Source organism: Callithrix jacchus, chromosome 19 (assembly GCF_049354715.1).
Source record: "Callithrix jacchus isolate 240 chromosome 19, calJac240_pri, whole genome shotgun sequence".
Taxonomy (NCBI): domain Eukaryota; kingdom Metazoa; phylum Chordata; class Mammalia; order Primates; family Cebidae; genus Callithrix; species Callithrix jacchus.
In genome coordinates this window covers 22,652,511-22,665,865 of record NC_133520.1, presented here as the reverse complement: position 1 = coordinate 22,665,865, position 13,355 = coordinate 22,652,511, and the positions used below count along the sequence as shown (strand labels likewise).

Sequence of the window (13,355 nt, the reverse complement as noted above, 5' to 3'; positions counted from 1 at the left end):
ACCACATCCATGTTATTTGTTATTTTGGCAATCAGATCAGGTCCAGACATGAGCCTGGATGTCTTAGCCTAGGGCCTGTGGTTTAATGGCGTCATTATGGCAAGGGGTCAGCTCGGGGATCCCTGTTCTTAGAGTCTGTGGCATCCACAGATGAGCTGCCTTCGGGTCTCATCATGTTGTAGGCTCTAACTGCCTGTGATCTCAGAGAGGCTCCCTGGCTGCTGCAGCCTTGGGCAGAACCCCTATCTGTTTTTAATCTTCGTGTCTATCCATCCATGGAAATGTCATCTTGTCAGGTTGCAAATTCTCAGGAGATTGTCTCCCATAACAAATGTCACCACTGCTGCCTTCATCCTTCTTTCCACCAGACTGGCCACCTTTAACACCAACCTGCTGGAAGATAGGAAGGACGAGGCTAAGCCCTCAAGGGCCTCTGCATGGTCTAGGCTCCCCTGCCCTGGCCATTACACAACCACCCTTCCCCGTCCTATCCATGTCTCCTCAGCTCAGCCTCTGGCACCGAAGCCTAGAATCTGTCATGGCAAGGCTCAGCATCAGGAAACTGAGAAATTCCATGTGGTAACATTTCTGCTCCAGCTCATCCTGGGAAGACCCCGGAGGAGGTCCAGTCCTGTAGCGCAGCTCCCCAGCACCCCTCAGTCTGCCCAGGCTGGGAGAACATCAGAGGTCTAGGAGGGGGCAGGCTGAGGGCAGAGGAGCTTTGCTAATAAGCACAGAGAAGCTGATGCAATGCCCGGCACCACTCAAATGAATTATCAGCTCCAGCCACCCTCCCCTCAGCAGGATGAGAACTGATGTCACGGTGGGGGCACTGAGGGGGATGGAGGAGGGAGCTGGTCTCATTTGCCTTCTGTCCTCAGAAGGAAGGATACCAGATGGATGTGTGGCAGCCAGGAAGGCTCCTGTCTTCTTTCCTTCATGCCAGTTGGAAAATCAAAGGCACACACTAACAGCTGCAGCCCACCTGGTGCTGCAATACACCTGGACACTGTGACTTACCAGGGTCTCATCTGCACACCCCTTGTCTGCCTGAAGACTCGCACTCCACCGTGTTCCCCCAACCTCCGCAATTCTCACAATCCTGACCCCTCAATCCTCACAATCCCAATGCATTTGCCCAAGACCCCTGAGCATTTATTTACTCAAGCCCCTGGGGGGAATGAAGAGGATTGTCCCAAACTGGCACTTTCTGACCGGGGAGATAACAGAGGGGCTCTGGATGTGGGGTAGCAGCTGAGGCTAAGGGAAAAGTGGTTCAAGATGCCATACACCTTCTCTCTGCAGGGGACAGAAGGTCGCCTGTCCACTCTTCCTCATTCTCTTCCATGAAACCCTTGCATGGAAGCCCTTAGGTCATAATAAATTCACTGTCCCATCTCTAGTTGATCAAAGGTGAGTTATTGGCCACTGGGAGCTGATGATGCAGGAAAGCCCCCTCACCCCCGTTACTGCATGGAGATGACAGGATCCCAACCAAATGCTGGCAAGGTCGGCTTTCCAGTGGGTGGTGAGGCCCCACTAGGGTATCTGTGCTTTCTCTAATGTTGAAAGCCACTCACCGACCCTTTGCTGCTCCAGAACAGAGGCATCAACGACACTGGCAGATTCGTTCGGAAGAAGTGTGTGGATGGTCGGGATGATGAGCATGCTAGAACTGTTCATGTTTACCCTGCACTATTCTAGCTCGGCTTTATGTTCTGAGTCTTCCTTGCAAGTTCCTTGCTGGCCAGGACATGAGGCTACAGACAGTGCTGGGTCTGCAACACAGTTTCTAGATGAATGACTTGGTGCAATTCCAGGGGAAGACACGGTCCCTCCACAGACCTGAGCAGCCTCGAACCCACGCTGATGTGCCCTTTGATTGACACCTTCCTCTCCCACCTAGTGTGGCCTTCTTGTGCTCTGTTCTGGAGTGACTGAGCTGAAAGGATGACATTTCTTCCCTCAGCACATATGAGTACATGGATATCTCAAATCTTCTGCTCCATTTCTTAAGAAAACAGAACCCAGAAGAGTTGGCACAAAGAGCACCTGAGGACCCTGGCCTTGCTTTCTGCAGCCTCGTCTGGTTTACTCAGGCCATGGCTGTCAGGCCACCTTCACGTTCAAGGCTGTGCTGATCTGCGTTCCTGAGACTTTTGTCCAGAAGATTTGTGAACTCGCAGTCAGTTCTCTTTCCTTTCCTTTCCTTTCCTTTTTTTTTTTTGGTTGAAATAATTGCACAACGAGGCAAAGACGATGACTAGACCTCCTGAATCAGAATCTTGGGGTGGTGGGGCCAGGAAGGCATATTGTTAGCAGTCTCTGATCTTGATCCTGAACAGAATCTCCCGTTTAGCTTATTCTGGCCCTGAACTGGGCAGCCCTTGGCAATGGGTCCTATTTCTTAGGGTGTAAAGAACCTGTTTCTTTGGCTTTCAAAATCAGCTGTGCATTTCCTTTCTGACCCCCAAAGCTTACATTCAGGGTAAGGCCTGGAAAAAGGCCATGCTCAGCCAACCCTCCCTGGAGGCGTGAGGGAGGGTGTCCAGGTATAAGTCACAGCCACTGACGAGCAGCACATCTTAATGACTGCACAGCCAGCTGCAGGTGACATCTGGGATCAGACGACTTGCTGGCCTAGGTCCTGGGGGCACTTTTTACTCTCCACCAAGTTCCAAGAGGCTTTAAGATCCCCTCTCCAAACCCAGTGCCTCCCAAAGCTCCCATGTGAGTCATGAGAAAAGCTGAACCCAGTGAGAAATCGAAGGACATTTCCAGCTCCCAGGCTCTATCTCATGGGAGCAAAGCCGCCCGTCTCCTGGTGGGAGGCTGTACCAGCCCACTTCTGGCTGCTTCTCTTTTCATGCCTGACAGCCAAGCTCCAGGAACTCTCCCTGAGGACAAGCCCAGAGAAGCTCTTTGGGGCTTCTAGGACGGAAGTGGAGGGACCCTTTCCCTTCCCACTACTTTGTCTCGGGGCCTAAACCCTGAGCTCCTTGGAGAAGTTGCAAGCTCGGAGACCCCAGCAAAGGCAGCTGGTGGGGGGTGGGGAGGGCTGTGCTTATAAAGCTCGGGGCTGCTTGCGTTTTTGCTGCAACTCTCCATGGGAGGACTTCCCCAGGTCGCTGCTGCCTTTCTTCCCAGGATCATGGTAGGACATGCAAAACACATGTCTGCACCCAGGTTCCGAGTGTCATACAACACATTGATCTGGGTGATTGACAATATAGCTCATTACCATCATTTTCCCCGGGCCAGAGTGTTGGCTGGGACCTCCAGGAACAGCATGCCCAGGGCCAGCCTCAGCCTCCCTGTCCCTGCTGCAGAGGACCATCTACACTACTCAGGCTCCAGCCCTGAGTCATGCGGGGGAAGCCATTAGACAGAATGAAAGGCCAGAATCGTGGACTCGTTTCTGCCGAGGTTATGTGATTTTCTCTTTCTATATCTGCGAGGCTAATTCCATCCATCAGAGTGAGGATTGGTATCAGCTGGGGGAATGTTTATTTTTTTAAACAAGCAACTCTAGACCCATCCCTGTGTCTGTGGAAGTCTAGAGGTGGGGCCTTAGAATCTGCGTTTTTATGAACCTCAGTTTGAGGCGTTTGATGCACAAACTGGTTTGGAAACTTTGCTTTGGATCACCTCCCCCAACCATCCACTTCGAATTTTACCAAGAACCTTGATGTCCACTTATACCCTACCTGGTTATGTCTTCACCCTGTTCCCTGCCCCCTCCTGGCAGCTTCTCCTCAGCAGATAAACAAGCTTAAGTTTCTCCCACTTAAGGAAGAGTGGTCCTCACCCACGCCCTGGAATCCACACCTCCGTTCTCTCCAAGCCCCTGACCTCCTGCTCTGAGCCCTGACATTCTCCCGACTGCTGGGGAGTCACTCTTGGCCTAAGCGAGTCTGTGATTGCACATGTCCCTCTCACTGAACCTTGCTGAAGCAGGTGACCTGCCCCAGCACCTCTTCCTCCAGATACTTCTCTCCTGTTTCTGGGACACCCTCTCCCAGCCACTCTGATTGGGCCTCCCCTGTCCCCTTTGTGGTCTTCTTTTCCCTTGTTCATCCCTAAAATCTTGGTGTCCCCAAGGGTCTTTCCTGGAATTTCATGCCCTCCTGGGGTGACCTCATTTACTTCCAACCACTGCTTGAAATTGATGCCTCTAGAGTCCTTGTCTCCGACTCAGCTCTTTTCCCTTGGTGGGCATGAACCGCTCTGGGTTTCCCCCTGGTCAATGGCTCCATCCTCACACTGTAGTGTAGTAAACCAGAACCTCAACGCCATCCTGTGCTTCGGTTCCTCCCCTACCCCAACATCCAGCAGGTCACTCAGTTGCGGATGCTGTCTCCCTGTCCTCTGCAGGTCCCGTCTCTCCCACTGCCCTCCCCTCCCTTCTCACTGGGGATTTCACCAGGAGTCCTCTCCCTGCCTTCCACCTCACCACTTCCATCCTTCCTTAGGGGTCACGTGTTTCTTCTCAAATTCAAACTGGACCCAGTGGTCCCATGTTCAACCCCTTCCCAGAGCTGCCCATTGCCTGGAAGAGGAAGGTGGATTCCAGAGCCAGGCCCTCAGGCCCTCTCCGGTCGGATCCCTGCCCGCTCCAGCCTCACTTGTTTAATTTCTGAAATTTTTACAGAAGTCTGAGCCAGCTTTGTTTTTCATCACTCCTCTGTACACGTGTCCTGAGTCCAGCCTGTGCACTGCTGAGCGCCAGACCGCCAGGCCAACCTTTCTGCAGATGCTCTTCCCCTTCTTCCCTCCAGGAGTCCCCATCAGAATCCCAGCTCCCTGCTCCATTGCCTGCTCTCCTGTGAAGTCTCCTGCTGTGGTCAAACAGAAGTGAATTCGTCACTGTTCCTGGTGTGACCCAGTGTCCCTGCCAGAGTGTGAGCTCTCAGGCGGGGGTGGCAACTTCCCATCACCTGTCTGGGTTCCCATTCCCAGGACTCAACACTGGCATATGGCTGGCACTCAATAGAATAAATTAGAACCAACACATTGCTGTTGGGTAGAGCGTTTTAGTTAACTGGTAAGACTCATTTAAAACAATTAACACCTCTTCATAGGAAAATGTGCTAAAATCATTTTTTAAATTTACTGCTGAAGAGATTAAAACAATGTTTTTATATCATAAATCCATCCCCTTAATCTCTACCTTTTATGGCATATCCTACCTTATATGACAAAAGGGACCTGTTATAATTTCCCATCTAGTGAAATCTGAGTTAACATAACTGGGCAACGTGCATGCATGTGGTAAAAGTCAGGACGTGCATAATGTTATATTTTTACATGTCTCAGAGTTATGAGTGTGTCAACATGAGTAGAGGAGGAGCAGAGACCAGAATCCCTCCCACACCATGCACATGCGAAGGTCGTCTCCTCCGTTAAATAGACTGTGGGCCAGCCCAGCTTTTTCTAACATAGACGCCAAAGCCTTTGCTAAGCATCATCCATGTTGCACAGCCCTGCTCATCTGCAGAGCACTGGGCTCCAGGCCTTCCCCACTCCACAGGGAGCAGGCAGGTACTCAGCTCACTGGCCTCTAATTACTTTGGCAATTCCAGTGAGATTTCCTCTTTTGACAAGATGAACTAGACAACGTTCTTAAGAATCTCTGAGTTCAAGGTCAAAGTCTCCTTATGCTTGAAACTTTCATATACACATAAGGCTTTTATTATTCAGTTGTTCTTGACCTGTAGAAGTGCCAGTTTCATACGGTATGAAAAACAGGAAAGAACATGGACCACTGTTCCCATTTCCTATGCCGGAAGAGTGAGGTGAGGCCACAGAGTCTCACAGAGAGGGTCACTGGGTCTCAGTCAGCTCCCACTGAGTTGGGGGATCAGGGGACACTGCATCCCTGAGATCAGAACACCGTCTAATTTAGGGCCTCCCATAAAGGACACGGGGAGGGGAAGGAGTGGGTTTAAGGATAGCTGAAAACCATTAAGGATGAAGGTTCTTTCCTTATTACTATTTTTTTTAGATGGAGTCTTGCTCTGTCACCCAGGCTGGAGTGCAGTGGAGTGTTCTCAGCTCACTGCAACCTCCATCTCCCAGGATCAAACGATTCTCCTGCCTCAGCCTCCTGAGTAACTGGGACTACAGGCATGTGCCACCATGCCCAGCTAATTTTTGTATTTTTGGTAGAGATAGGGTTTCATTATGTTGGGCAGGCTGGTCTCGAACTTCTAACCTCAGGTGATCCACCAGCCTCAGCCTTGGGGAGTGTTGGGATTACAGGTGTGAGTTGCCATGCCCGGCCTCTTACCTTATTTTTTAATGTAAGGATGTAGCACCCAAGGCTGAAAAGAACTCAGTCTTCTACACTAGACAGATTGGCTTTAAGTCTGGGTTCTGCTGTGTGATGCACTGGCAGAAGCAAAGGATGGTGGCACACACTTCCTAACAGTCCCTAAGTCCCCCGTGTCCTCCTGTGTCCACTACCAAGCCCTGAGCCCACATCCCCTCTATTTCTCAGCTGCTGCCTACTCCTCCCAGTTCATCTTTCCCATCTCAGACATCTTAAATCCACCTGCCAGCCAGGCACAGTGGCTCACGCCTGTAATCCCAGCACTTTGGGAGGCTGAGGCAGGTGGATCAATTGAGGTCAGGAGTTCAAAACCAGCCTGGCCAACATGGGGAAACCCTGTCTCTACTAAAAATACAAAAATTAGCCAGAACTGTTGGCGCATTCCTGTAATCCCAGCTACTTGGGAGGCTGAAGCAGGAGAATCGCTTGAACCCGGGAGGTGAAAGTTGCAATGAGCTGAGATTGCACCACTGCACTCCAGCCTGGGGGATAGAGCAAGACTCCGTCTCAAAAAAAAAAAAAAGAAAAAACAACTCCACCCTGACAACAAATTAATTTTCTTAAATCCCTGCTTCCATTACATCGTTCTCCTGCTCAAAACTTTGTGAGAGGTCCATTTCCTGCAGGTGGGAGACAAACTCATACCCAGACATTCAAAGCCTTCTACTAATGGCTTTGAGGATGAGTCAGTCCTCAGTCTTCATCCCCATCACCTTCCCCTTGTCACCACCCTGCCCCCTGTACCATCCTCTCCCTTCTCCTTCCAGTAGGAAGAGTCTGGAGGTGCAGTCCCAGCCCCATCACTTTTACCCCTACAAACCCGGCCAGCCCTCAGCATCCTCCTCTATCAGGTGGGGTGATGAGTTTGTCCAGTACGCTGTGAGCTCTTGAGGGCAGGGGTCCAGTTCGGTTCCTGAATGAATCTCTATAGAGACTCCAGAGTTGCACCGCAGCCTCATCCCCCAGAAAGGAGGCTCCAGCCCACACTCTGTGTCCCTGGCTGGCTGTCCACCTGGCGAGAGTAGAGCAGCTTTGCCTCTCAGGTCTCCCACAGGGCCTCTGGGGCTCTGGAGGGAACACAGAGGGGGTAGTTATCGAGTTGCCTGATTCGAATCCCCGGTTTTCACACTTTCATGAGCATTATCATTCCTTGGAGGGCAGCAGGGGAAGCTTGTTGAGAAATGCAGATGTGGGGTCTCCTCTTAGACATTCGGTAGATCAGGTGAGACCCGGGCACTTGCGCTTTTAACAAATGCCACAGGTGATGAGGCAGGTGGTCAGAAGAGACACTTGGTGTTGGGTGTACTTCTTTGAATGCCACAGGCCACCTACTGTGTACAAGGCACTGTGCAAGGGGCTGAAGGGGTGAAGGTGAATGAAATGCGCGTGGGACCTCATATTGGTGGCAGTGGTTACGAGTAGGAGGAGGAAAACTAGGCAGGGTCAGTTTCAGAAATCAGCACATGGACTCAGCCTTCAGCCTTGGATCTGAAGCACAAAGGTGTGAGCGAGAGCAAAGGCCACACCTGGAAACTGTAGGAGCCAGTGAGGTGGGCAGGGAAGGGCCAGAATGAGATGCACCTGGGACCTCACGTCGGTGGCAGTGGTTACGATCAGGAGGAGGAAAGCGAGACAGGCTAGGTTTCAGAAATCAGCACGTGGACTTAGTTCAGAGGGGGAGGCAAAATAAAAAACAAGGCAGCCTCAAAGAGCGGGAACTGAGAGAATGAGGAACGTGAGAATGGTCACCAGTCTTTTGGCCAATTTCCCAAATGCCCTGCTTTTAACAAACCATCTACACCTGGGAGGCAGCGCAGAGGGGCATGGTGTTGGCATCAGACTCTGCTGGGTTCAATGCCCGCCTGTAATTGTGACCTTGGACAAGATGCTTAGTTCCTGGGATTATTATTCAGGGTTTTCCAGAGAGACAGAACAAGTAGGATATATAGAAGTGGTTTTTTTTGTTTTTGTTTTTGAGATGCAGTTTCACTCTTGTTGCCCAGACTGGAATGCAATGGAGCGATCTTGGCTCACTGCAACCTCCGCCTCCTGGATTCAAGTGATTCTCCTGCCTCAGCCTCCTAAGAAGCTAGGATTACAGGCGCCCACTACCACATCCTGCTAATTGTTGTATTTTTTAGTAGAGATGGGGGTTTCACCATGTTGGCCAGGCTGGTCTCGAACTATTAACCTCAGGTGATCTGCCTGCCTCTGCCTGCCAAAGTGCTAGGATTATAGGCGTGAGCCACTGCACCCAGCCCTGGAAGGGGATTTATGAGGGAAGTTGGCTCACATGATCGCAGAGATGGAGAAGTCCCACGATAGGATGACTGTGAGCTGCAGAGCCAGAGAAGCTGGTAGCTGGCTCAGTCCATGTCTGAAACCTCAGAACCAGGGAAGCCGACAGTGCGGCCGCAGTCAGTCCCGAGAGGCCCCCAAGAGGCTGCTGGTGCAAGTTCCAGAGTTCAAAAGCTGAGAACCTGCAGTGTGATGTCTAAAGGCAGGAGAAGAAAAAGCGTCTTGCTCTGCAAGGGGAAAGGAGGCAGAGAAGACATTCCCCTTCCACTGCCTGTTTATTCCCCGGCTGATTGGATGGCACGCACCCACACTGAGGGCAAGTCTCCTCTCTCGCTGACTCACATGCCAGTCTCCTCTGGAAACAGTCTCACAGATACAATCAGAAACAGTGCTCCACCAGCCATCTAGAAACCCCTCAATCTAGCCAAATTGACACCTAAAATTAACCATCACACTGAGTCTCTCTCTCTGTGTGTGTGTGTGTGTGTGTGTGTGTGTGTGTGTGTGTGTAAGAGTGTGGTAAGGCAAACAGTGGCCCCTAAAGGTGTCCACATCCATATCCCCAAGCCTTCGAATATGCAACTTGATGAAGTAAAATGCACTTTGCAGATGTGATTAAATTAAATGAGATGGGGAAAGCATCCTGGATTGCCCAGGTGGGTCCTGAATGCCATCACAAGGGTTCTTGACAAAGGAGGCAGTAAAAGTATATAAAGACAGAAGCAGAGGTCAGGTAGAAGGTGCTACATTGCTGCCGATGATGATGGAGGAAGGGGCCACGAGCCAAGGAATGTAGGTGGCCTCTAGAAGCTGGAAAAAGCAAGGAAGTGGATTTTCGCCTGGTGCCTCCAGAAGGACTCATCCCTGAGGACCCACTGCAGACTCTTCTCACCTCCAGAACTATAAAAGAGTAAATTTGTGTTGCTTTAAACCCTGAGGTTTGGGTAACTTGTTCCAAAGCCATAAGAAACTACAACAGATATGGAGAATGCTAATTCTCTGCACAGTTGTTGTCAGGAGGGCTCAGAGCCCATGTAGGAAAGGGGCCTAACTTGGTAAAGGTAGTGATGTTACCCACAGGGGCCGTGTCTTAGACAAGGTGAAGAATGTGACCGCAACCACCGCATTGCTTGGCACCTTGTGGATGCTCAATAGAGCTTAGACTTCTGGTCCCTCTCCTTATAGGTCGGGGTGCCTGGGGGAACCCTGTCAGGGAGAGGCTCTAGAATACCTGTCCTGGTCTGTGACTGTGCAGGCACCCAGGCTCTTAACTCCTGTCCTTCAGCCAGCAGCGTATGTGCTGGGCGGTTATTTCCTGGCCCTTCACCTCTCCTGAATTTACCTCTGAGGTTGCTTCTGTATTAACTCAGACACACCAGCTCACACCCTGGGACTCTTTGGCTCTTGGATTCTTTGCCACATAAAGTCACCCCTTCCAGCTGCCTGTTGTCATCGCAGATGGCTTCCCTGTTGCTTCTTCCCAGAAGGGACTGCTTGTCATGTGACTTCCTTGTTCTCCCAAAAGTTCCAAGGCTGTGTGGGGCCCCTGGGAGCCCCATGCCATACCTGCTCCAAGTGGCCCACTGACCTGTCCAGTATGGAGATGAGAGGTGGCAAGGGTCTGGGCAGGGGTGCCACTCGGAGGACAGGGTGCCAAACACCAGGGGCTCCTCTCTGGGCTCTTGGAGGGTAGACAGCTGGGCCCCAGGCCGGCAGTGAGCACCCAGAGCCCTTTGTCTCCCAGCACCCTCAGAAGGCTGTCCCCTCTGCCCTCTCACAGGGACATTCGTCTCGGCCTTCACCGTGCTGTGCGGGGCCCGCACCGACCTCCCGGACAGGCACGTGTGCTGCGTCTTCTGGCTGAACATCGCGGCAGCCCTCATCCAAATGCTCACGGCCATCGTCATGGTGGGTTGGGTCATGAGCATCTTCTGGGGCATGGACATGGTCATCCTCGCCAGTGAGTAGCTGCCGGTGCTTCGCCTTCAGGTGGGGGGCGGTGCAGGGACAGGGTGGACTTGGGAGGCCCTCACGGCTGGCCAAGGTCGTGCTCAGCCGCTAAGGACAGGCTCTGGAGAGGGCCTGCCTGTGCCCTCTTCACTACTGCCCGGGCTGCGTGGCACAGGGGGCCTTCCCCACCGGGCCTGGCCCAACACTGCATGCAGGCAGGGTTCCATCATTTAATGCAAACTTGATTCAGACACAGAGTAGCTTTGTGAAAGGGTTTAGAGTTACAAAATCAAGTTTACCAAAGACAACTCAGTTACCCTTTCTAAAATAACCTAGCAAAATCTTAAAACAGGCACCACCCATTTTAAGCAGCTATGCATGTCTCCCTTAGCACCACCCATGTTTCCTGCATTTTTGCACACCCACCCACCTGTGAGGCCACAGTTCCTCAGTGATTGGCCTCATCTCTGAGGCACTTTGCCCTCACTCCACCCCATGCCCCTCCTTGTGTCCTATACCCCCCAAAACCATTCATAGCTCAGATCGTCAGTGCCAGAGGTCAGCTGAGCCAGGTAAGGGTGGCAGAGGCAGGAGGGGAAACACAGTGTTCTAGGGCCCGAGATTGATGTAGAGTGATCTATAGTCAGCCTGAGTTCAGGATCCTGTGAATATCCAAGACCCAGGGCACACACAAATGCCAGGCCCAGGGTCAGTGACCAGTTAGGCCACCAGGCCTGAGAAAACGCAGGTAGAAGAGCCTGAGGGAGATCCAGTGGAGTGTGGTCAGATGGGCTGCCCAGAAGCAGCTCCTCCAGCAGCAGAGATCAGGGGAGGAAGTGGGTCAGCTGCACGCCCAGGGTCTCCCAGCATCAGAGCAAACCAGGCAGATGTTGGCAACCAGGGGCAGATAGAGCGCGGCCAGCAGCTGAGCAGCAAGCTGCCCCAGGGTGGGATGAGCGGGGAAGCGGAAGGGAAGCTGCTCCTTCCTACTGGGAGGGGTGTGCGGGGAAGCGGAAGGGAAGCTGCTCCTTCCTACTGGGAGGGGTGTGCTCAGGGCAGGGGCTGCCCCATCAGAGGAATATTGTGAGGTAAGCCCAGCAGACAGGCCCTTGGGTCTCCTTCAAGGGATCTCACCCGCTGGGGCCACTTTCATTTATCTGGAGAGGTGAAGAGCATGACGGATAGAGGTGCTGCCAGCTCTCGGGTGACTCCTAAAAAGTAGTCCTACAATCCCACAGAAGAGATTTGCTGCTTCCCCAGGGCCTGTGGGATGGATGCTCCTGACCCTGTTCCCAGCTGGAACCTGGGAGGTCCTTCTGCCCTGGGAAGGTTGAAGGCTGCCCAGTTTGTGCCAGATGAGCCCCTCTACTGGCTTATCTTCTCTCAAACCAAGCATCTGGCCAGGCACTGGGGACCTGAGTAAGGAGCCTCTGCATTAAAGCGGAACATGACTGTGTCACAGGGTAGGTCTCAGTAATGTGTGCTGATGCCTCATCTGATCTCTAGAGCTTTCTGGTACACTTGTCTTTGATATCCTTCATACCTGGGAGCCAAGAGGTAGGAACCTTCGAGATGACTTAAAGAGCACCCTTCATCATGCCCCAGATGCAGCATTGAGGCTCCAGGGAGTGCAGATGGGATCCAGTCACTTCCTCACTTTCCATTGCCCCAGGCTGACTTGGCCAGAAACTCATCTGCTGCGGCTGGTATGGGGTGGTAACTTGGCTGCAGGATAAGCCAGTGCAAGAAGCTGCAGCCCCCACCTTCCCCATGCAGCCTTCACTGGGTGTCAGCGTCAGCCCCTGGGAGGTCTGCACGCTGTTTCCAGGGATGCTATCTTTGCATCAAACTTTTGAGAGTGTTTTTAGGGGGTGTGTTTTCACACTGCTAATAAAGACATACCCAAGACTGGGGGAAAAAAGAGGTTTAATGCACTTACAGTTCCACCTAGCTGGGGAGGCCTCACCATCATGGTGGAAGGCAAGGAGGAGCAAGTCACAGCTTCCGTAGGTGGCAGCAGGCAAAGAGAGAGTTTGTGCAGGGAAACTCCCATTTTTAAAACCATCAGATCTCATGAGACTCATCCACTATCATGAGAACGGTGCAGGAAAGACCCATCCCCATAATTCAATTATCTCCCACCAGGTTCCTCCCATGATACAGGGGAATTGTAGAGTTTCAGTTCCAGATGAGGTTTGGGTGGGGATACAACCAGACCATATAGGGGGATAGACTTGAGGGCTGCATACAAAAACCAGTCACGCTTCACTCTTACCACGGCCTGGCTGCCAGGCTCGTTCACCCGTCTCAGCAAGGGATGTCTTTGCATTTTTTTGCACCGCTAAACCCACCCCCAAGGTGTAAATAGTTGCCACTCATGAGGTGGTGCTGCTGTGGGATTACTCCCAGCAACCACGGAACGGGTGTGTCCCAGAGTGACTCCTTTAGAAGACAGCTGGATAAGGGACTGTTCTTTCTGGTGTCACTCCAGCCTTTTGCTGTAAAAATGGAGGAAACTTTCCCGTTGTAACAATACACTTTAGTTTCTCACATGGCATTGCCTGCAGTGTCATCAGCAAACGCATCACCATAAAAGACTCCTAAGAGGGGAGTCAGAGAAACCTGGATGAAAGTGGGAGTTACAGTCAGGAGACCGCAAGCATGTTGCCTGATTTCTATGAATAACAACAAGTGACAACCAACAACAGCCTGTCTTGGTCATGGGTCAGTAAACACTTGGTAGCTCTACGGCGGGCTCTTCCTACCACCATCCCCA

General features: G+C 52.0%; 1 protein-coding gene across 2 annotated transcripts in view; it reads left to right on the top strand.

Moving 5' to 3' along the window:
- Positions 1-13,355, top strand: part of STUM (stum, mechanosensory transduction mediator homolog) — a 62,713-nt gene that overhangs the window by 39,804 nt on the left and 9,554 nt on the right. The window contains exons 2-3 of one of the 2 annotated variants that reach the window (XM_054248115.2): positions 10,410-10,589; positions 11,840-12,013. In XM_054248115.2, coding sequence (XP_054104090.1) covers positions 10,410-10,589; positions 11,840-11,913 — 254 coding nt within the window. In that variant the 3' untranslated portion in view covers positions 11,914-12,013. Of the gene's footprint in view, positions 1-10,409; positions 10,590-11,839; positions 12,014-13,355 lie in introns of those variants that run through there. The other variant, XM_035281343.3, reaches the window with a different exon arrangement.